The sequence below is a fragment of the Diadema antillarum genome, unplaced genomic scaffold (genome assembly GCF_040938485.1).
Source record: "Diadema antillarum isolate AM-2024a unplaced genomic scaffold, OU_Dant_1.0 scf00000064, whole genome shotgun sequence".
Lineage (NCBI taxonomy): Eukaryota > Metazoa > Echinodermata > Echinoidea > Diadematoida > Diadematidae > Diadema > Diadema antillarum.
Window position 1 is genome coordinate 1,163,875 of NW_027270953.1, and position 23,277 is coordinate 1,187,151.

Genomic DNA, 23,277 nt, shown 5'->3' on the forward strand with positions numbered 1-23,277 from the left:
GGAAGTATTGGTATTAAAAAAGGTTCAATACCTCCCTTTTGCTCAACACTTGCACTGTATAACAGGTTAGGGCTATTGCATGTGCCTAACCCATTGAGGACTGGCTGATTTTGCTGTAACACACATTTCCCATAGACACCTGCCCAAGTATACTGGGACTAGTCTTTGACGGGTTAAACATCATGCTGCGGTGGGAAACATTACCGCGATAATTTCCTCTTTGAAATTCTTCACAAATCCCATGGCTTATATATGAAATGACTACTGCTATTTGTGTTTCTTTTTTTCTTCTTTTTTTATGACAATCTATGAGTTGTTATACATTTTCTGGGGAAAGAACTGAAAATTAATTTTTATAAGTTCATGTTTGAAGACATACACATTGAAAGTAATCCAGGGATCGACATTAGCAGTAGCCCGGGGCCACTAAAAATTGATGTCAGACTACCAAACTTCTACTTCTAAATTTCCAAAAGGTTATCGTTTGGTGGCTCAATGAGGTAACTAAGATTCAAAATTGGTTGTTTTGTTTCCTTTTATTTTGGACCAATACACCTCTCTTTTGGGCCACTGAATTTCAAATATAAAGATTAAAGTGGAATGAATCACCACAGATAAAAGTTAGTGTCGAACTCTGCAATCACTAGTAATGTGAAGTGCCATTCAAAAGAATTGTGGATACAATTCCCTTCACTCAGGCTTTCTCTGTTTTCACATACCCAACTAATGTCTCCTGCTTACCTTGGATCAAACGCTTCTCTCACATCATCCTTCACTTTGATTCAGACTCTCCAGAACAGTTTCTATCTTGTGAACATTGTCCTTATCCAATGCCAAAAATTATCCTTCATTCTCATATATATTCTCCTCCTCCCCTTCTTTTGAATCTCCTTCTTTGTTTCCTAATTCTTTTTCCCTTCCATATTTTTTTTCTACTCCTTCTTTTGGCTTTTTTATTTTTGATCCTCTTCTTCACATCATCTTTCACCTTCATTTTCTTCTTCTTCTCCTCCATATTTGAAGTCTTCTTTTCTCTCCATCTTTTCTCCATCTTCCTCCTTTTCTTCTTGTATTTGTTCTTCTTCCTCTTTTGTCTTCTTCCTCTTCTTCTTTGCAAATTTCCTCTTCTTTCCCTACTTTTCTCCCACAATTGTCTCCCTCTTTCTCTCCTACTTCTACTTCTTCTTTTCATTTCCTTCATCTGCTTCTTTCGTTTCTTCAGTTTCTCCTATTTCTTCTTCTTCTTCTTCCCCTGTGCTTCTTCTTTTTCTTCCGATCCCCCCCCCCCCCCCCGCCATACTTCAAACATGACTAGGCAGTGTTGACTGACTGATAGGCATCATCGATGCATATCTCTCAAGCGTCACATGATCATCATCACCTCTCTGTCACATGATCACCATCATCTTCCTGTAAACACGATCAGGTGATCATTCACCCCATGCCTCCAGGGAGGAGGAAACCATTTACATAGGGGTCTTCTCTTTGCTCCTTAGCGAGCTTTAGATCTGCAACATGAACACCAAGATGACGCCTCCTCCCGGGTTGGACTATGGAAACAGCTGTTTCACGTATGTGCAGAATGCCATTTTTTGCCGATAGCGTCGTCTCAGCGTTTGCGTCGCAGATCTGAAACTCGCTTTTATCTACAGTCACCAATGCTTACAGGGGAATGAAATCTCCCAAACATGAATTGAGTGTATACAGCAATTTAGTAGAACACATCAGCAAAGTTTGACGAAAATCAGCCATTGCTGAATGAGAAGATCAACAAATCCTGAGCTTGAGTTCTGCAAGTCTTCCTTCATTCACAACAGTCTCCATGCCTGGCAAAGATTCTTCATTTTGAGGGCTGCATGGCTGCACTCTGATGAGTATTTATTGGATTGTCTTGCCTTTGGGAGATGATTTCAACACAACTAGATTCTATTCTCTACAAAGAATTCATTAAAAATAAATCATCTAGTTCAATCAGTGTTTCATTCTGCACAGGCAGTCAAAGTACATATCACATTTTAGGAATGTTGCCTTGGTTAGTCCTTTTAAAATAGAGTTCCCGTTCATCCCAATCCTAAACTTTGGTGCCTGTATGGTACTGGAAGCATCTTCATTTCATTCCCTGGATGTGCACTCTCATTTTGTCGGTTGAGTAAGATAAAGGGCGTTAAGGTTCCCATAATCTATGGCATTAGTGGCAACTTAACATCCTTATCATTCTTTCTCAACCGACGATTTACACTCTACATCCAAGCCGCAATCAGAAAATGAAACAATTTGACAGTATGAGAATAATCCGGGTCATGAATCATCAAGAGCAGGAAGTTTTCATTGTGGTCTTTCACTATGAATGAAGGTGACTTTCACCAGATATTGTTTGAAGTTTAATGATCTTGCCAAACTGCACTTGTCCAATGTACGTAAGTTCTGCATATATACAGACTATGAGAACAATCCTATGTATTAGTACAATGAATCTAATTCATCTAATATACTAATGCTAGTCCTTCTAGAATGCCCTGCTTAATGACAGCGACACGCAATTGCCACGAAATACAACTGTATCCATCTTTGAAGAAGTAATCAACAGGGAAAAAATAATTTTTTTTTTTCTGGATACATGGGATATGGCCAAGAATGCCACTTGAGGAGATGACGAACATAATTTTAATTCCATAATAAAGTCATGACTACAAATCATCATCAGAATTCACTCAAACTTTCTAAAGTCACTTGTTACTTGAAGTCACATTCAGTCTTTCATGAGAAGACAACCGCAGGAGTTTAGAAATCAGCTTCATGACAGAGCTACTAAAAAGTCTGTGCTGTGCTCTGATTTGATTTTCAATTTTCCCACTAAGTTAAAGTCCCGAGCTATTTACACAAGCTTGACTGTGCGCTGACTTTGATAGCTTGTTGGTATCATCAGTTTAATTCCAGAAGCTCCTGGCTAGCAGACTAGTCTTCACTAAGAGCCACGCTTCTCAAATGGGTTCACATCTGTGCGCTTTTGCCTAGCTGCTCCCATCCTTCCATCTCCACATTTCTCTTTCCATCTCTTCCTCTGCCCTTTTTTTTTCTCCCTTTTTCTGTCTCCCCGCCCCCCCCCCCCCATTTCTTTTTCTTTATCTCCCTCTCCCTCCTTCTCTTTCTTAAAGTGTACAAATACCATGAGTATTATGTTTTGCTATTTTTGTAGAATATATAGTGTACTTGAGACATGCCCTCTGCAAAATAATTAGATTTTTTTTGTCACTCCAATTTTTATCTATTGTGCTTTAAATGTAACTTTTAAAGCATGGATACAAAATAAAAAGCAACTTGAAACAGACTAGTTGATAAACCTTTCAATCAAGCAATTGTGCTATTGATATTTTTTTTAAACAATAGTCATATGCAATGCACACACTTAATCAGCTGACCAATCGACATAGAATCTTGATATCATTTGTAGAAACATATGTGTATAGCTAGAACACGCACACATCAGTACCAGCACTTACGGAGCAGAAGTTTAAATGCTCAAAGCACAAGTGCCAAATTGTTAGAGAGATATGATCTGATTTGTCAAAATATGTATACTTTCAGGGCTATCACAGGTGAATTATGGCTGTTTTTGTGTATTCTACCTGTACATACATTTGATTTCCAGGGTATTGGAGCATTTTGATATCTCTGTTTCTTTCTTTCTTCATCACCTTCTTCTTTTCCATCTTACATCCTCTCCTTCCCTAACCTTCCATCTCTCTATCCCCCATCCTCTCTCTCCATCTCCATCTCTCGCTCTTTCTTTATACATCTTTTCCTCTTTCCCTCTCTCCATCATCTCTCTCCCTTTCTCTCTCTTTCTTTCTCTAAATCTGTCCAGCTGTGCAGAGCCTATGAGAGGTGTGGGAGAATAGCTCAGTTTTGCGTACATGCTTTTTTTTTTCTCACACTCTCTTTTCGCCCTCCCTATTTTTTTTTTTTCTGCTCCAGCTCCCCAAAGAGCCCGAGATTAAATTATCCCGCTCAATCATTCTTAGGCCGGGGTGCGATGTTTATTCAAGAATTCTGCAACAGTCTCTCCGCACTGGACCCAGATGCAGAGTTGGCTATAGAGCCACATATCTCTACCCCCTCCCCCCTCCCCCCCCCCCCCCCACCCCAAGATGAGACAGGAAAGAAAACGGGGAATTATTCACCATGTGGTAGACCGGGCAGTCCACTTGGCATTTCTACTGCAGATATGAAAACACCATAGAGAAAGAAGGAGTGGGGATATACAGAAACCGAGACAGACCAACACAGTTAAAGAAAAAAGAAAAATTGGGTTGTGGACCAAGATCTAATCTCTAAGAATATACTTTCTAGGACAATACCATAAAATCAGAAACATTTGTGGTATGAAACTTTTGCAAATTGGAGCCAACAGCTCTTTTCAAGGCATTAAACTTTCGCAAATTGCCATTGGCATTCAGTACATGGTATAGACAAAAAATAAAAATCACTTACATTTCACTTCCACGAATCTTGCCTCCTCATGAAATTTGTGAAAGTTTTATGCACGCACAAAATTTCTTTGTTTGACTGTAGTAAATAATGGATGCCATGCTGTAATATTGGAAGTTGAACAATGAAAATTGCATTATGTTCCATTTTGTTCCCACAGACAAATTGAAATAAAAGAAAAGTCTTAATTCCTACCCAAAGAATTAATTGCATTATGCGCCATATTACAACAGAACTCATTAGGAGGTTGAGACATTAATAATGTTTGGCTTTGTAAACACAGACATTATAGCAATTACGAGGAAGTGGTATCATACATGTATAGGAAGAGAAAGAGAGATTACTATAAATGATGGAGAATAAAAGATGCAGTCAGTGGTACGGATGTAGATGAAGAGAAAGGCAGGGAAAGGTAGGAAGAAATATGGAGACAGAGTATAAACAATGACACAGAGAAAAGAACAGATAAACAAACAGACAGAAAGATAGACAGACAGGACAAAGACATTGTGCATGATACACAAAGACAGATGGAGACAGGTCAAAACAGAGAAAATGAGATGAAGAAAGATGAAAGCCAGAGTATATACAAAAATGGCATACAACAGGACAGACAGACAAAAATACAGAAAGACAGACAGACAGGACAAAGACATTGTATGAGATACACAAGGACAGAGGGAGACAGGTCAAAGAAATGAAAAAGGAGAAAGGGGGAGGTCAACATAGTGCCTCCAAAAATGTCAGAGAAATAAGGACATGCATACACAGAAAGACAGACAAGACATTGTGACAGATACACACAGACAGAGACTGGTCAAAGCGGACAAAAAAAAAATGAAAGAAAGGAAAAAACAGGGAGAAAAAAATGGTGAAGACATATGCAGGCAGAAATATGACATCGCTACAGGCATATGCTGAGACACAGACGGTCAAAAAAGACCAGCAGAAACAAAAAATGGAGGCATACGGGCATCGGTTGAGGCAATGACACATAAAGAGGGAAAGAGATAGACAGACAGACAGACAGACAGAGATACAGACAGAGGGAGAAAGAGAGAGAGAGGGACTGATATGAGATATGCAGAAAAAAAAAATGAAAACAAAAACAGAAGTGCAATAATGAAGAAGAGAGGATGGAGAACGAAAGAAAGAGAGAGAGAGAGAACGAAGAGGCCTGGAAAAGATACATAGCTAATGCTGGACAATGACACGGCAAGTAACAAGGATGGGGTGGGGGTGGAGGCGGGGGGTGCATAAGAGAGAGAGAAGAGGCATGACGGCCGGAAGAAGGATTTCCTCTCTACAAGCAAACAATATGTCATTTTCTTGGGAGTCGACACTCTGAGTGTCACTGGCTGGACAAGTTCACACGCATCCAATAATTCGCCGAATCAGAAGGGGGTCTCTTCGTTCCATCGTGAATGAGGCAAGTAAAATGTGTCTGAACGTTTTCATCCGATACAACATACAGCTTTGACTGTTTCATTATCATTCTTATGAGAAATGATTTTTCTTTCTTGGGGGGGGGGGGGGGAACAAAACAACTCTGAAATATTCTTACCGACAAGGGCTGACAACATTCACAAATCAAAATCATGGAAGTTCCATGACGTATTCATGGCGACGTTTTTATGTTACGTGCATTACCAACAGGCAAAGAACTATTACCAATTTCAGGGAGACTTTGTATATCATGGTCACTACAAACAAGTTTATCTCATTCTTTTTGTGGGAGCCTTTCGTAAAATCAGGAAAACCTCACAGCCCTGATGTAAGTTTGAACTCTCCCTCAAGAAATGCCCTGACTGCAGGGAGTTCCAAATTTGCTGCGCCCAAATCAAAGCCACAGCAAAAGTTGATAAAAACAAGCAGATAATTAACTTGAAGATAATGCTGACATTCGCAATTTATATATAATAATCTTCATAGAAGTTCAGTTGCTTCTGCATGTGTCAGCTGAGTAGAAACACAAATGCCATTTGAAAGATTGCTTTTTACCTTTATCTGATGCCACTGAGGCTGAAAGCTACAGCACACAAAGAATATTTTCAGCATTATTATAATATTTGATGGTACTCTCACATCCTTGTCCATCCAAATCACGGGAAAAGTGAGGTCGCTGTTTCTGAATGAACAAGAAGACGTGACGTGAGTGTGCAAATAGCTCTGGACCCAGCGTAACGCAGTGCACGAGACCCATCACCGAACAAGAATGAATTATGGAACCTTTTTTGTGTGTGTCTTATTGCGTGTGTGTGTCTATCAGTCTGTCTGACTGTTTATCTCTATCAGTGTGCATTTACATGTGTCTGTCCACGTGCGTGTGTGTGTGTGTGTGTGTGTGTTTGTCTAAAGTATGATATTTATCATCTATATAAGGAGAGGAACGGGTAATATTTCATTCAATGGCAATCTTATTGTATAAGCTTGTTTCAAGAATGCTATTGATTGCATTTTGTTGTGCACATTCAAGATGAATGGTATGCACATATGGAATGCTTTTCAGGGCATTAGTGAATATATTGTCCCGACGGATCTCAACTCCATGCAATGACCGGGGAACTTGCTGGGAAGGTCATAGCATGAAGTTGAGTTCCCGAGATCCCACTTGTGTTACAGGGGGCAATATTTTGGCATGTTGTTTAACTTTATTAGTGTCTGCTGATCTGTAAAATTCATGAAAAATAAAACATCACAAAATATTCAACGAATGCCATACAATGGATGGAAAGCCTAGAATGAAGATATACAGTTCTTTTATCTCACGGCAGAAAAGCTGTGTAATATACCATGCATATAGTATATTGATATCATAATGGAAAGGTCAGCTCACATGATATTTTACTCATGACCACTACATAATTATCAGCTTGATTACTCACTTCAAAGTGGAACACTTCATCAAAGTGCGGGTTCGTCGATTTCCTCTTCACTTTCGTCCTCTTCGTTTCTAACCTGGAAAACAGAATTCAAAAAAGAGAGAGGGAAAAAAATATGACACAGCAAAAATTATCATAGCACAACCTCACAAATTGTCAAGTCTCACAATCATGTTCAACAATACTGGTGCATCCTGCAATTAGGGATATCGATGTGTCTGTCTTTCCACGTAGGATGTGCCCCCCTTCCTTTTCGTTTCCTGCGATAGAGTGCATTTACAGCCCAACTGAAATGACTCACGGAATGGGGAGAAAAAAAAACTCTACTGAATGTTTTACCAGTGAGGTCTCAACTCACACCGGTTTTCTTTACTTGCCCTGTTTCTTTCATCTTTGCCTATGGCTGGTCAGTCATCCTTTGTTTCATAATTTCTTCTTCATCTTTCTATTTCTTTCTTTTTTCGGTGGGGGGAAAGGGGACTGCATTGATAGGGGCAAAATGAGCAGGTGCGTTCAGAGGTTCATGTTACGCATGACTTAATATCCCCCTTGCAAGATGAGTCATTTTAAAGTGATAGATTTGACATAAAAGAAGCTTTTGTAAAATCTATGATTAAACAATACATACAATGATGGATGAGCAGAAAACAGAAAATAAATAAAACAATTTGTATACGCTTAATTTTATAAGGAATAATAAAAACATGATAAATACATTACAAGAGAATGCAATTACCAAAATATAGTTTCTGGCACTTGATGATTTATGCCATTCTCTTTAAAGGGATTGTATAGTTTTGGTTGAGCCTTAACATCAGGTTTTTATCATTTTTTGGTGAGATAGTGAGAAACCTCTTAGGAAATATGAAAGAGCATGTAATTCCAAGAGGGATTCGATGTTTATTTGATGAAAATTGGTTTTGAAATGGCCGAGATATCCAAAACAGAGCGATCCTAATGAAGTGTGGAACCCACATTTTATTACGATCGTTTTGTTTTACTTTGTTTTAGGATGTTTCAGCTATTCCAAACCCGATTTTTATCATATAAACTTTTCTGAGAATTACAAGAATTAAATGACAAACATAACAAAAACCAGCAGAGGCCTGAGAAAGACCTCAATGTAAACTTCTCTGGCTTTTGGTATGCCAGTAAAATATTTTCATAATGATTATGCCCTGTACCCTTTTTTCTTGTTTGTTTGTTTGTTTGTTTTTGCCTGGGCTTGCGCTCTCTTCGCATACTTGCTGTCTCAATTGTTGCTCTCCGACAGAGTCAGGAAGAAAAGCAAGAAGGAATTTAAAGAGCAAATTTCAACAGAAATGTACCGTGTGGTAACCGGACGTGTCACAACTTGGCAGCCTAGTTGCAAGGAAAAGCTACACGTACGGAGAAACTGTAACGGAAGAGGACCTGGGATTTACATTCATGTACACACATAGGAGGAAATCCTATTTGGGCGATCGTTTTTCAGTCATAATCGGGAACTCACATGTCACTCCACATTTCGATGTCAATTACCAACCTTTCATGAATTCGCATGCACTTCTGTATCCCTTGAAGTACAGGTATGATATGTCATGAAGATGTTTACACTTTCTGTCAGCACTTAAGCATTCATAGCATCCAAAAGAACCAACATCTACCCCACCCATCTATCTATTTCTATCTTTCTATCTATCTATCAATCTATCTATCCATCTATCCATATCTATCTATCTATATCTACATGTACCTATCTATCCATATTTATTTTTCTATTTCTCTATCTATCTATATCTATTTATCTATATTCATCTATCTATCTACCTCCATCTTTCCGATTTATCTATCTTTCTATCTATATGTGTATATATACACATATATATATATATATATATATATATATATATATACATATATATGTATATATATGAAGAGTTTGACTGCAAAATGAGTTAACTCCATACATGTCAGTTTTAGATATTGTGATTAAACCTACTTAAAAACAAAGAAAATAATATGAAAATATAGGATCATTTAATCATAACTTCAAGATTATTTATTAATATGCTACAGGTGACCTGTTTAATATTGGAAAGGTTTTATTTTGTTCTATCTCATGATGGACTAACTGTAAAATGTTAGCAAACGGCGCTTAATCCATTTTGCCATCAAACTCTTCATATCCAACATGTTATCTAGTGCACTACTACCAGTACATTCTACGGGACAGGCAAGAACTTTCGAAAAAGCGCTGCCCCGTCACTGGATACGTTTCACATGTACACACTACACGTGCACCACTACTTGCCCCCTGGGGCGATATTCTTCTAACGATCTTGAACAAGTGGTGCGTGCATATTGATACATCCCGAAGCGAATGTGAACGGTCAATGCCATAACAGTGAGATTCCACAGAACATGTTCGAGTTGATTCTAGTGGGTACTCTGTGAAGTGAAATCTAGCACGCTGGCATGCGAATGTTTCATCAAAATCAATCAGACATGGAAAAAAAAATTAATTCCACAAATTTAATTCTTTCACAAAACAATACTATACTATAAGTCAAAATGAGACCAAAGCAGACCAGGTGAGTTGATAAATATTTCTCTTTTTTAATATAGTCATAAAATAAAGTGGCAACTTTTTTTACCAATGATTTTTTTTTTCTACTGCACTGAGCCAATGAGGGTGATCTTTGATTGTTTGTGACATAGCAAATGAAGTTATTATGGAACAAACTTGATATGTCCAAAAATATTTGAGTTTATAGTTTTTGTAATACATGTACTATTCAGTCAAACACAAAAGTTCATGAAATATTTGACATTTACATTGTATAGTGCTAAACTTAATTATATGCATATCATATACTGTCATTTTGAATTCCATTGAAATATCTGAAAGCTGGCTAATCATAAAGGGAATGCATGATTTCCTCGTGTCTAATATGACAGTGAACACTATTGGTTTTTCACACATGTTGCTGTACTCTGATTAGAAGTACAAAATCTCTAGTGCCATAAAGACATTACCTTCAGGTATAAATAAATTTCAGAGGGCAAATACAAAGTACCTATGAGCCATGCATATCACATTCTCACACTGTGCCATTAGCTTTTATAAAATGCAACAATCAAAATCTCATGAGAAGATATCAAGTAAATTCAAATAATTAAAAAGCACAAAAAAAATGTGTTATCTGGGTTTGGACAAGCAGTGTGTACAATGCTGCATTCAGAAAGCAGCAATCACAGCAGAATTTAGTGTGAATTTTATAAGACCAACACAGCCGAAAGCAGTGACCTGACTGAATCCTGCAAACCAATTTGAAGGACAAGTTCACCTTCATAGACATGTGGGTTGAGTGAATGCGACAATATCAGTAGTACACATCAGTGAGAGTTTGAGGAAAATCCGACAATCCATTCAAAAGTTGTATGAATTTTCAAAGTTTCTGCTCACTCAAGGCTGGATGAGAAGACTACTATAGCTTGTGATGTCACATGAGTACAACGATATAAAGAAAGATTAAAGAAAATTCAACATATTTTCACTTTTCTCCCATAACAAAAGAATACTTGACTTCTCTCTTTCAGAAGGCATGCGGAATAATATTACACTTAACATATGTCAGTAACAAGTCAAAAAAATGTGCACTTTATTCAGAAAGTGAAATTTTGTGAAATTCTCTATTTATTTTCTTTATATGGTTGTATGCATATGACATCATACAGTGTAGTAGTCTTCTCATCCAGCAGTGACTGTGCACATACTTTAAAAATTCGTAACTTTTGAACGGATTGCTCGATTTCCCCAAAACTTTCACTGATGTGTTCAACTAATATTGTTGCATTCATTCAATCCCTTTGTATATGAAGGTGAACTTGTCCTTTAAGATTGGCAAGAAACTGTGTGTTTGGAGATCCGTATCTCACAATCATTTGTATAATGCCTTGATAGCAAACTTGAAGCAAGTTTCTCCAAGGCACATTTCTAAAATTATACTTGGCCAAGTGTAGTCTGGGGGTGCTTTTCCAGTCAAGTTTCAATAAATTCCTGTTTTTTAATGGATTCTTAAGTTCAAAACAGAATTGAGGAGAGTTTCAAATGTTCATACTCTCTCACATAAGTGTACTGAGAGCTGAACATTCGATCGGTATGCCATAAAATTTGTGATAAAGCTTGGGCATGGACTGCAGTGGGCAGCAATTGGTGGAGGAGGAGACTTAGTTGAGAGTCTGAAATCGTTATCATTCTCAGAGGGGTGATTCTAAACAAGTTCTTTGGCAAATCTGAAACCCCACTTGAAAATATTTACTCAACCTCTCATTACGACAATGCAGTATATTTGCTCTCTTTAGATGCCGTACATATGAAACTACCATTAAAGAGCTGACGAAATTGCATTACAACATCAAAGTATATATGCATGATCTACAGTATAATGATAAAGTGTCATTATGGTGTACAAAATACATATCTGTCTTTCCCGTGTTTCATTATTTCTAATATCAATCATCAGAGTAATTGCTCAATGAAGAACTGTGCGAGATCTGTTGTATCTTTACCAATTATACTCTGTACAAACGACTAATATAACATCCCCGCAGTAGTTTTTCCTTTCTGTTTTTTTTTTTTTCTACCTACAGTTCAAGAGTTCAGGCATTCCTTTGAGTAAAGTTATCAAGCCACAGGAACGTGATTTCAGGCACAACTCTCTTCTCTATAGTCTGATCTTTTCTTTTTCTGTTCTCTCTTTGATATAATTTATTAAACTATAACTGATAGATAATACCAATGTTCTTGCTGACTTGATTAACGGTTACTATGGTTATTTCACAAGGAAAGACGGGGGGGGGGGGGGTGGTTGATAACATCATTTTTGGAAAGATGGGAGAATAGCAATCTGATAAGTGTCAAATGAGTCATAATTGATTGCTTGGCATGGCTGATTTCCGGTAATTCTGCTCGTGCCCTCCAGCGATCGCCGCCGTTTAAAAGGAGGATGCTCCCGCATGGCCAGGGAATATGATTTCACTTCCAATGAAGAGGGCTAGTATGGAAGATCCGAAAAGCAATTCATGTCTTAGTAAGCATGCCCTTTCATTCTTTGTCTTCTTTACAACAAATCACTGGCACTGGTGAAATGCATCAGCTTCAGTTCTTCGGTATGAGATAAAAATATACAATTCTACCTCATGCAACAGGTCCCACATACTTATATTCATGTCAGTGTTTTGGCTTTATTGGTTTGGGTTTTGTTTTTGTTTGATAGGTGAAATGTGTCAGCTTTAATATTTGATTAAGACACAAAAACTAGGCCACACAGAGAAAAATTCTACTCAGAAGAAGAGTTCTTACACATCCACAGAATATCGGTATTTGGGTTTGTTTGTTTGTTTGTTTGTTTGATTGATTGTTGGTTAGTTTTTGTGATACGTAGCCTTCAGTAAGTTCTAATGCATGCATACAGACATACCATTCACTCTGGCTGTCCTCTACTACTAATAGTTCGGAATTCACAACAATCAGGACCAAAAAAAAAATGCTTCATGACAGATTAATAAAGTGTTTTTTGAATGAAATACCTTTGAGGCGAGGGAGGTTTAATAAACCCTGTTTGTGTGATCACAGGTCCCACTTCCCTGGATGTGTCATTTGGCTATCATTCCTCTCAAAGCTTTTCTTTTATTTTCTACATTTAACTCTGCAAAAGTCATCATTTCAGTAACAATCTTTGCTTCACATGTTTTTTGCATCTTTTCTCTTACATTTTTCTTTTTACATTTTCTACATTAAACTCTGCAAAAGTCTTCATTTCAGTGACAATCTTTCGAACAAAATCACTAACGGCATTGCAAAGCTGCCAGAAGAGGAGGATGTTTACCTTTAAGTTGCAGATTTCCTTGTTTAAATACTCCCAAGGTTCAAACCAATACCACGTAAACAGCAAGCCAGTGGTTTCCATTCCTGCTTCTTTATAACATTTTGATGCATACAGGCCTTGGTAATGTGACACATAAGAAGTTATCAATTGTGTGAGCATGCCTCTGTGTGTGTGTGTGTGTGTGTGTGTGTGTGTGTGTGTGTGCGCGTCTGTCTGTTTGTGTGTCTGCGTATATGTCTCTGTATACCAATTTTTTCTACAGCAAGTCTTACTGTGAAATCAGAAATTTTCATGTGCATTCTAATTTCACAAATTTCACGAGAGCCAAGATTCTGGAAATTAAAATGCATGCGAATATCCTTGTAAACAGATTCATTGAATACAAGTAACAATTCACAAAAATTTCATACTTTATTTCTGGTTTTACTGTATTTGTAGGAAATATGGATGCACTTTTATGAATAGAACGAAACAATTGATAAAGGGTTCATTGATTCCTAGATTCATACAATCGGATGCCTAAGTGATACCATATATAAAAGAATAAATTCACCCCCCCCCCCCTAAAAAAAAAGAAAAGAAATACGACTACACACGAATTACTTGCATTCTAGCAGGATCTGAAAGGAGAGAGCTGGTCACGAAGTGAAACAAGAATGCATAGAGGAACACATATCAACTGAGCTCGAGCTCATCTCGGTACTTGTAATCGTACATAGAACCCGGCAGCACGACAGCCTACAATGATACTTTGTACCCGCACAATGTGCTTGGATGGCCTATGTGTGCGTGTGAACGAGAGTGGATATTTTTAGGTCGGCTTTCATTTCCCACGACGGGGAAGTGAAAAGGATGCAGCACGAAAACAGGAAGCTCTTTTCCTTTTACTCTTGATGAATGTTATCTTTCCGCAGCGAAGTTCCAGAATCGAAAGATAGAAGTCCCACATTGCTTTCTTCTGAGTGCATTGTATATTACAAAAACTGTTCTGGGCAGATCGCGAAGTCGACGGCTCATGGTCACAGCATATTTTATGTTACAAAGTGTAGTTACTTAGGGGAATCAGATTTGAAATTTACAGCAACTTTAAAACCTCAAATTCCATCATGACTATGGTTGTGATTGTGATTGCAATGGTAATCATGATTGTGATGGCCAGCATGAGTGTGATTGTGATTGGATTGCAATCACATTGGCAATTGTGATTGTACTAGTTACAAGTGTACATTTCATGACTGCGATTGCGACTGTGATTGTGATTGGGATTAAGTGTGATGAGGATTGTGACTGTAGCTGCCAATGTACAAAATGTAGTTAAGATTGTGATAATGTTTGTGATAATGGCTATCGTTAATTAATACTATCTCTACTTTCATTATAATTACAATTACCACCGCCGTGACTGCAATCATTTTCCTATTACTACTATCAATATCATAATCAAGATAACTATCATTGGGCATTACATATCGAAAATAGAATATTCTGGCAGATAACAATCCACACATTCTTTGAAAACAAAGTGTCATTATGAAAAGTGGCAATTTGACACCTAATCCTCTTATGATTCAATCTGCAACTTCCTGTTTAAACAACATATCATATTGAAAGCACATCAAATTTCAGTTGAGATTTAAATAAGCGATTGTCTTCTCACTTCTCGCCAACCTCTCTCAAGCACATTTGTGCTTTGGTCTAACTAACTGGAGGAGATGTCTTACCCTTAGAAACTGTTTGTTGCTTGTTTGGAATTTTTCGGTCAGTTTTTGTGCTTAGCGTGTCCTTGATCCAACATCTTTCATTCCCTTGTTTAATCTTTTTTGAAACCCTATCCCACAAGATACAAAGCATCTCTTTACAGAAGAAATCCACTCCAATATTTGTGTAAATTTTAAAAGAAATAGAAAAAAATACCTGCAGAACTGTGCAAAAACGATCAAAATCTGATAAGAAATGACGAAGTTATAACATTCTGAAATTTCAATTTTTTTTTCAGAAAACATTTCTTGACCAGTCGTTATGAATATTCAAATCTGCAGCAAGTTGAGGATGTCATGCTCTCACAATTTCTTATTCATTTCATGTGAAGAAGTGACAAAAATCTCTATTTAAGCTATATACAAGTATTGATTTAAATCTTGCCTTAAACTCGCCCAAAATAAAAAAGAAATGTCAACTATGACATATTTTGGTATGAGACTATACTTTCACCTGTATCAGCTAAAAATAAAAATTTTTCTGAATTTCATATATAACATAAATGAAAAATTGTGAGGGCATGACATCATCAACTCACTCATTTCAATATTCATAGGGACTGATCAAGAAACGTTTTCCAAAAAAATTCAAACGTCAAAATGTCACACCTTCCTTATTTCTTATCCAACTTTTGTCATTTTTGGAACACTCTGTTTTGGAGTTTATTTATTTTGGGGTAGATTTCATCTTAAGGCATAATGAAAGTCTTAGAGCAAAGGTAAGATTTCGTGAAAAGCTACAGCATACGTATACTTATGGGTGGCATACAACATCGCATACTAAAACAATGCCAAATCCTTCCTCAAACTTTGGCAGGAATGAAAAAAAAAAACTGAAAAGGCAAAAAAAAAAAAATTCATTCATTCAATGGCACTTGCCTGTTGATTGGTAACTTTTTGTTAACCGCATCAAAACAGCTATTTTGTAGACAGTAAGCATGCAAAACTGTGTTGAAAAGCTCTTTCAAAGTAGGCATGGACACTCTCCTGGCTAGCAAAGTGACAAAACTTGACTTTGTTCGCCCATTCCACTTTCTCTTTTCAAACTATTGTGCGGCAGAGCGGAAACAAAACACTGCATTCAAAAACATCTCTTGAATAGAGTCATAAAACTTACAGATCAGGAAGCAAAGGTCAATCATTTTTCTATCATCATAACAAATCTAGAAAGTTCTCCTAGGAGGCAATGGATTATACAATCATACACTATACGTTGTGTTTTTACTTTCACAAATTTTGCGGGTGGACTGATGTTCACAAAATTCACAACTTGAGAAGATATTGCCCCCCCCCCAACAGAAATGCAATGTACTTTTACTTTGTTTACATGGTCCAAAATCATATAACTTTTTTCTTCAGAGGTAAGAATTTCTTTCTATATTTCTGTTGCTGTGGTTTACAACTGCAAGATTCAACTATGTACTGAATTGCAACTGGCTGATAAGTTTAAAACAAAAAATGCCCTCATCAATGCAACTATACAAAGTGTACAAACTGATTATTCAGTGTTCATAAGTGCACAGCCATTATACTGTACATATTCCAGTGGGCTTCCAACCTACATTGTACAGGCATTGCCAGGATTCCACCTGATGGGTTGTGTGGTTTTGACTCCCAGCGAAGTATGTACATTGTATGCCTATGATTTTTATCACTATAACTCAAAAACTTTTATAAGTATTATTCAAAACACTGAATAATCAGCATGTATCACATGTATTTATGTTGATGAAGGGCAATTTGTCAATCATTTGAATTATAAAAAAAAAACCTGATGTAAGAATTATTAATTCAAACACGCATTGAATTACCTTTAAAATCTCAATTTGCAAAATATGCTCACAGAATTTATGGTGTACTTTACTGTACCGTACCTCTTTCTCTTTCATCATTTCCCCTGCCCAAACTACCATCACAACCACAAAAGAGAGACACAGAGAGAGACAGGAACATTATCAGCAAGCGCAAAATTGTTGGAAAATTCTAGATACATTGAATAAAACCCATCAGCACCATTCCAGCTCGGGAAATGGTTTCAGCTGATCCCTTAGCGAGAAAAAGAGTCCCTATTGTAAGGCAGACATTGATAGTACAGCACAGTTCTCCTTCCACTGGACCTCAGCGCAAGCCGCAATCAATTGCTACCGCCCTCGGCTCCCAAGCCGTCGGGCTAATGGTCCACGGGGGGCCTTCATTCCACCATCCATTAGACACCGTGCCGGGGAAATCATATTTCGACACGAGAGTCGCGGAAGTGCCGCGGGGAAGTCGATACCCTGCTCTCGCTCACACACTCGCTTTAATACAGTGGAACAGGAAATTGATTCCGGTTACAGCTGCACATCGATATGCTCCGATTAACTAAACCCGAGAAACTCACTGACCTACATATATGAGGAGGTGTTGAGGAAATGCACACATACACCTTCTCATTCATGCTCTAACCTGCATACTTGCACTTTGAACGAAACACCAAAGACGTTGTCTTGAATGCCTACACATGTTAAACTGCTCAAGACTTTGTTAAAAAGTGAACATTTTTTTTTCTTCCTTGCTCAGTGGCTTGTAGTACTTCTCAAGTTTGCAAAGTCGATGCTACAAAGATTACACATAGCATATTAAATCACTAGGAAAACCAGGATAAACAGCAGGTTTATTACCATTACAGGATACAAGCTTTTAATAGTGGAATTTACAAACAGTTCCCTAATTAGAATGTAAGTTCTTGCATAAAAAGGTGTCAAATGCTGAATTTCATACATTTGTTTCCCATCATAGATATCTACAGTAAGCTGCACGCATACTTCTTAAGGCTAAGGGTTTAACAGGATGCGAATGTATAAAACTACACAGTATAACAGATATATGCACTATCTATAGCATAATAGTATTGGTTGGGCAATGATGAAGTTGTTGTAAACCTTATCCATAAAGACTAGAACATACTATTTTTCTGTTTTCATTTGTTTGTTTGTTTTTTGTGGGGGAATGGGAGGGGGGAACTGTGTAACAGTAAGAGACAGCCTGTTAAGTTTCAATTTCTCAAATAAAGTGGAATTTCTATCGAGCATACCTGTACTTTCCAATGATGGTTAAAGTAAATTGTGCTCAGAGTGTCCGCCATAACAACCTTCATTATGTAGGTTTTGAAATTTCCCTTTTCTGAAGCCAACACAGGTTGGTTTCACTGTTTATGTTACTTTTATGCAAATGTACTTGGGATTTTTTAACCATTGTCTTTGTTCGGTTCCGAGAATATCTCTGCTGTGTAGCGTAATGAGGTTGCCAAGCAACCTGTATGTAGTGGCCACCTGTCTATAGTGGTCATCTTTTTCGATTTCCCTGGAGTGGTCATTATGCAGAGGTTGGACTGTAGAATACACATACAAATACTAGTCCAAATATACCAATTGATATTAACACCATTTACAATATGGAGGATTTATAAAGGCATTTGTTCATTTTTTGTTCTTTTGATTTTGTTTTTACACATAACTTCTTATGAGGATGTCTGGGGAACTCACTTGCATCACAGGACATGTCTGTAATAGACTTGTGAAAATAAAAGATAAAACATGGCTAATAACCTTCACATAAACATCATAATCAAGAATTACAGACACCAGTTTTTCTTGTACATATTTGACTCAGCACAGAAACTCGGCATTCACAGGTCCTCCCCATCTATCAACGAAGGTAATGTTTCACACTCACCTGGACGCTGACGAGTAGTGGACGCTTGCATACGTGTCACACTGACCGTTGACTATCGTCAGACCACTGCCCTCAATGACTCTGTGGATGGAGAGATGAGATAGCTTGAAACAGAATGTAGGACGTGAACTGAACAGCTGCCAAATAGCACCAAAATATATCAAAATATTGTTTGATATGTAGTTTCAAAGATAAAAGCTTTGCATTTTTATGTGTCAGTGGCTGACGAGTTATTACCCCCAAGTCAGAAGAATTCAGAAGATATTTCCCCCTTTCCCTACAAATCTTCTAAATTTTTTTCATCTTTTTATGAATGAGAGAATAATATTTAGTATCTTTCACACCACAATGAACTTAAATGCATAATTTACCTTTTGCATATAAAACAAAAACCCAGCATTACTGCTTCAAAATAGTTCTTAAATGTGAGTTAGGGAGAGAAACAACCAATGTAAAAAAATTGGAACAAGTATAATCAATGTTAAGTATTGTTAAATATACAAAATGTGAACAATAGTTATAATAAAAATCTTTCCAGACTAAATCGCTTTACAGTTATGGCTTAATGAGAAAAATAGTGATATCTCCTTAAATTTGAGGCTCTATTGCAAAATCTGATATTGTATGAAGTTTTGTGATACAACTGACCTACACATATGCATAAAAAATGATATCTTGAACATTTGTTTAAATCACTGCTCCCAAAGGTTAACAAGAACTTTAAAAAGCAGAGTATGCACTTCTATCTTTCCTGTCTCTATTCTCTCCTTCTCTTTCTATCATTGATGTACTCCTTGATCTGCAGTTACTTATCAGCATCTCATTATGCTTGTTTGTGCGTGTGTGTGCACTTGTTTGCAATACAGTTTGAGGACATTATGTGCTTACGCACGCCCACAGTTTTGAGGAGAATTTGCTTTGTAAAGGGCTTTTTACACTTGTAAATTTTTGCTTAGCCCCGGACTATCGGTGGGGCTAAGGGGGGGCCTTAGCCCCACCGTTGGTACGGGACTATCCTTAGCCCACTTTCTGTTTACACTCGTTTTTGCCAAAGTGGGCTAGCCCCACCGATAGTACGGTACTATCTGGCCCTGCAAAATAGCAGGGGTTAGCACCGCAATTGCGGTGCCAAGCAAGTGAGTGTAAACAGAACGAAAAAATAATCCTGGGCTAAGCGACGGAGACGAAGTCCGACCCTCACTGACCAATCAGAAACGAGGTTATCAAGTGCTGCCGGTGCGTGCGTGTACGTGTATAGTACACAGCGTAATTATGAATATTCATGTGGTTTGGATAGTCCGGGGCTAAGAAATACGAGTGTAAAAAGGTCAGTTTTCTCCTTAGCCCCGGACAAGAGATAGTACGGGACTAATTGGCGAGTGTAAAAAGCTGAAAAAATTGGTACGGGACTAACGATAGTCCTGGGTCAGAGAAAGTCCGGGGTTAAGAAACACAAGTGTAAAAAGCCCTTAACAAGCCCTCGACTTGAGAAGCTTATTTAAAAAGAAAAACAACTTTTTGAGCTATCTGGCACATAGACAAACCAATATCAACAAACATAACCTCCTGCTTCCTTGGCAAAGGTACAATAAAAAGAAAATAAAAATAAACAATCCCTGGATGACAGTGGGCATGAACCAATTATAATTCTGACAAAATAACCACAACTGTATACTGCATCTGCCTCATATACACCATTCTTCATTCCCTCTAATGCATGGCTGGTTCTATTCCAATATGAGGGCGAGGTTGCACAGACAAAATGAAAAAAACTCACCACTGTACGTTTTAGTTAAACCAAGTTTGTTATTGTAAGTCTTTCTCAGAAATCATTTATTGCAGCAGCATGCACCTGCATGCATTCAAGAATTCCATTGGAGGGAGACACAACAAATATATTGGACCTTCAAAGAAGCAGTATCATCTTTAAAACTTGTTTAGAGATGAACAAATTCAATCTGGGCAATCAAATACATGAACCACAAAATGACAACTGGATGATGGCTCTCTTGAGCCAATCATACAAGTCCTTTTGCAGCTGATGTTATCATTGAAGTTCACAATTCATTTCGGCATAAGGCCACATTTTTAATTCACAAGTGTACAATCATCAAAGCAAATGAGGTGTACACGGTGTTTGGCATTTTGTGTAACCTTCCTTTCTTCCTCTCCCCACTAAAGCATACACTGTACTTTCAATGTGCCTACTGTGTATCTACATGTACTGTGTACCTGCCTACGTGTACCTTGAAACACAATAAATAAACACAAATTAATATTAACTCGGGAGGGGGAGGATAGGAATCTCAATCGATTCATCTCAAATTAAAAGATCTGACATAAATACAGCTCAATCTCAAGTTTTTAAGCTCCTTCTGGAAGTTGCTTTCTGTTAAATAAAATATTTTAAAAATCCAAAACACATCGTCACATGATATGATGCAGCATGCAGACCTATTTATATATGTGCAAAGTCTATGTACACATTGAACATTTATTCATTTTTATTTTTAGAGCTAAAGGTTTGATGTTGTATTCTTCCAAATTTTGTCTTCAATTTTCATGTTACATTAAGGCACACGCAAAGAGCTCAGATGAAGAGCTGCCTTTATCAACCAAGGTTTTGCTTGTGTGTGTCAGTGTATGTGTATGTGTGTGCATGTTTGTTTGTTTTTTTACTTTCTTTCTCTATACTTAAAGGGTGTGTACAGTTCTGGTCGAGGTGAAGATTTAGCTTTTAACGTTTCATGAGATATTCAGAAACCACTCTATGAGATGTCAAAGAGCATGCAGTTCTAAGGGGTATCAAAAGTTTATTCGATGAAAATCGGTTTTGAAATGGCTGAGATATCCAAAAACAAGGTGAAACAAAGAGATACTAATAAAGTTGGGGCATGTCGCCTTTTATTATTAGCACTTTTGGGGACATCTCAGCCATTTGAAAACCAATTTTCATTAAATAAACATTGAATCCTTCTTAAAATTACATGCTCTTTCATATTTCATAAGAGGCTTTTCATTATCTCACTTAGGAATGTTCAAAACATGAATCCCTACCTCAACCAGTACTGTACAGTCCCTTTAAATGTAAATAAACACTTCTAACCTGGAACTTGGAACAGTGTTACACTTGATTTGAATTAATAACAAGTGCAAACAAACACTGTCAAATCAATCAATGCACAAGTCACAAAGCAAAAGCACTGGATGAGAAATTATACAAATCCTGCCACTCTATGGCTTCACACACACAGAAAACGTGTTATGCAACCTTTTAAAGAGATCAGATGGAATCGAACAGAAATGACTCGGAATCTTCATCACCTCCTACGCTGCATGTCCCAAATCAGTGCCGGGGTGACACAACCTTGTTATCTCACAAATGTCAAATGTTCAGGAGGGCGGAAAAACATGGCAGCAAAAGCACTTTAACAAATGGGATTGTCTTTCCTTTGACATGCCATGGTGGCTTCATTTTTGGAATAAGAAAGCTAGGATTTGGACAGGACATTAACTGATTATCTGACAATTACTCCAGGAAAAGTGATTTTCACCAAAATTTGAGATACAAGGTCTTGTCACCCCAGCGACGCTATTCTTTCTCCCCAAAGACTATTGGGGGAGGGGGTGTACTGTTGGGGGGCAAGGCCAAGGCAAACCATATTCCACTCCATGACTTCAATACATGGAGCAAAGTCAGACATGGAGGATGGTGGCTGTTTCATCAAATCAGACTAAAATTAAGTGAGGTATGAAAGTTATTTGAAGTTTCAAAGGTTTTTACCACATTCATGTAGTGACATCAACTTGGTCACAATCGCATTTTGCAAACTAGCTGAGGTAATCGTAGCATTTATTCACAAAACTTGCATTCGTTCCTAGATAAAAAGGTATCACAAAAATCATCACTTTTGAATCACAATTTTTTGAACACAGACTAAAAGAAAAGACATTTGACAATCATCTTCAGTTTCTCTTCAATTTGATATTGTTGTTAACACAACTTCACACACTAATGTGTAACTTGTCACAACAAACACCAACAAAATTTAAAGATATGAAATTTGGGAAAACAACATACTGTATGAGCTGAAATTTTTGCGTAGATATTTTCACAAATTGCACACCTGTCGAGGATTTTCGTGCATTGTTACACATGTAATTTCCTAATTGCGAGGGTCTAGTATTTGTTACTTCACCTTTCACAAAGTAAGATAAACGTTATATAAACCCAGTGATTCCCTGCACATACAAATTTATGTACAAGTAATGCATTCTGCACTTGAAGTACTGTTCAAGCAATCTTATGCCCCAGATATTTCTACATCACAGCCCACGTGTAGTACATTTGTAGTTATTGATTGGAACAATCCAGTGCTACCATGGATTGAGTTTTGTTTTGTTTTTTGTTTTTTTAACGATATTTTAGCACATTGTTGTTTTCACGTTTTTATATTCACATGTAATATTTTCCTGATTCAAGAGCGTATTCGCAAGATTCGTGAAAATAAAACATCACATCACGATACATTTCAACTCGTACCATGTGGCCACAAAGACAAC

General features: G+C 37.4%; 1 protein-coding gene across 1 annotated transcript in view; it reads right to left on the reverse strand.

Moving 5' to 3' along the window:
* The window catches only part of LOC139716363 (ras GTPase-activating protein 3-like), a 102,120-nt gene that overhangs the window by 13,385 nt on the left and 65,458 nt on the right, over positions 1-23,277 (reverse strand). The window contains exons 5-6 of the mRNA XM_071627909.1: positions 18,715-18,795; positions 7,374-7,446 (exon numbers count right to left, since the gene is read on the reverse strand). Of these exons, the coding sequence (XP_071484010.1) occupies positions 7,374-7,446; positions 18,715-18,795 (154 nt within the window). The remainder of the gene's footprint in view (positions 1-7,373; positions 7,447-18,714; positions 18,796-23,277) is intronic.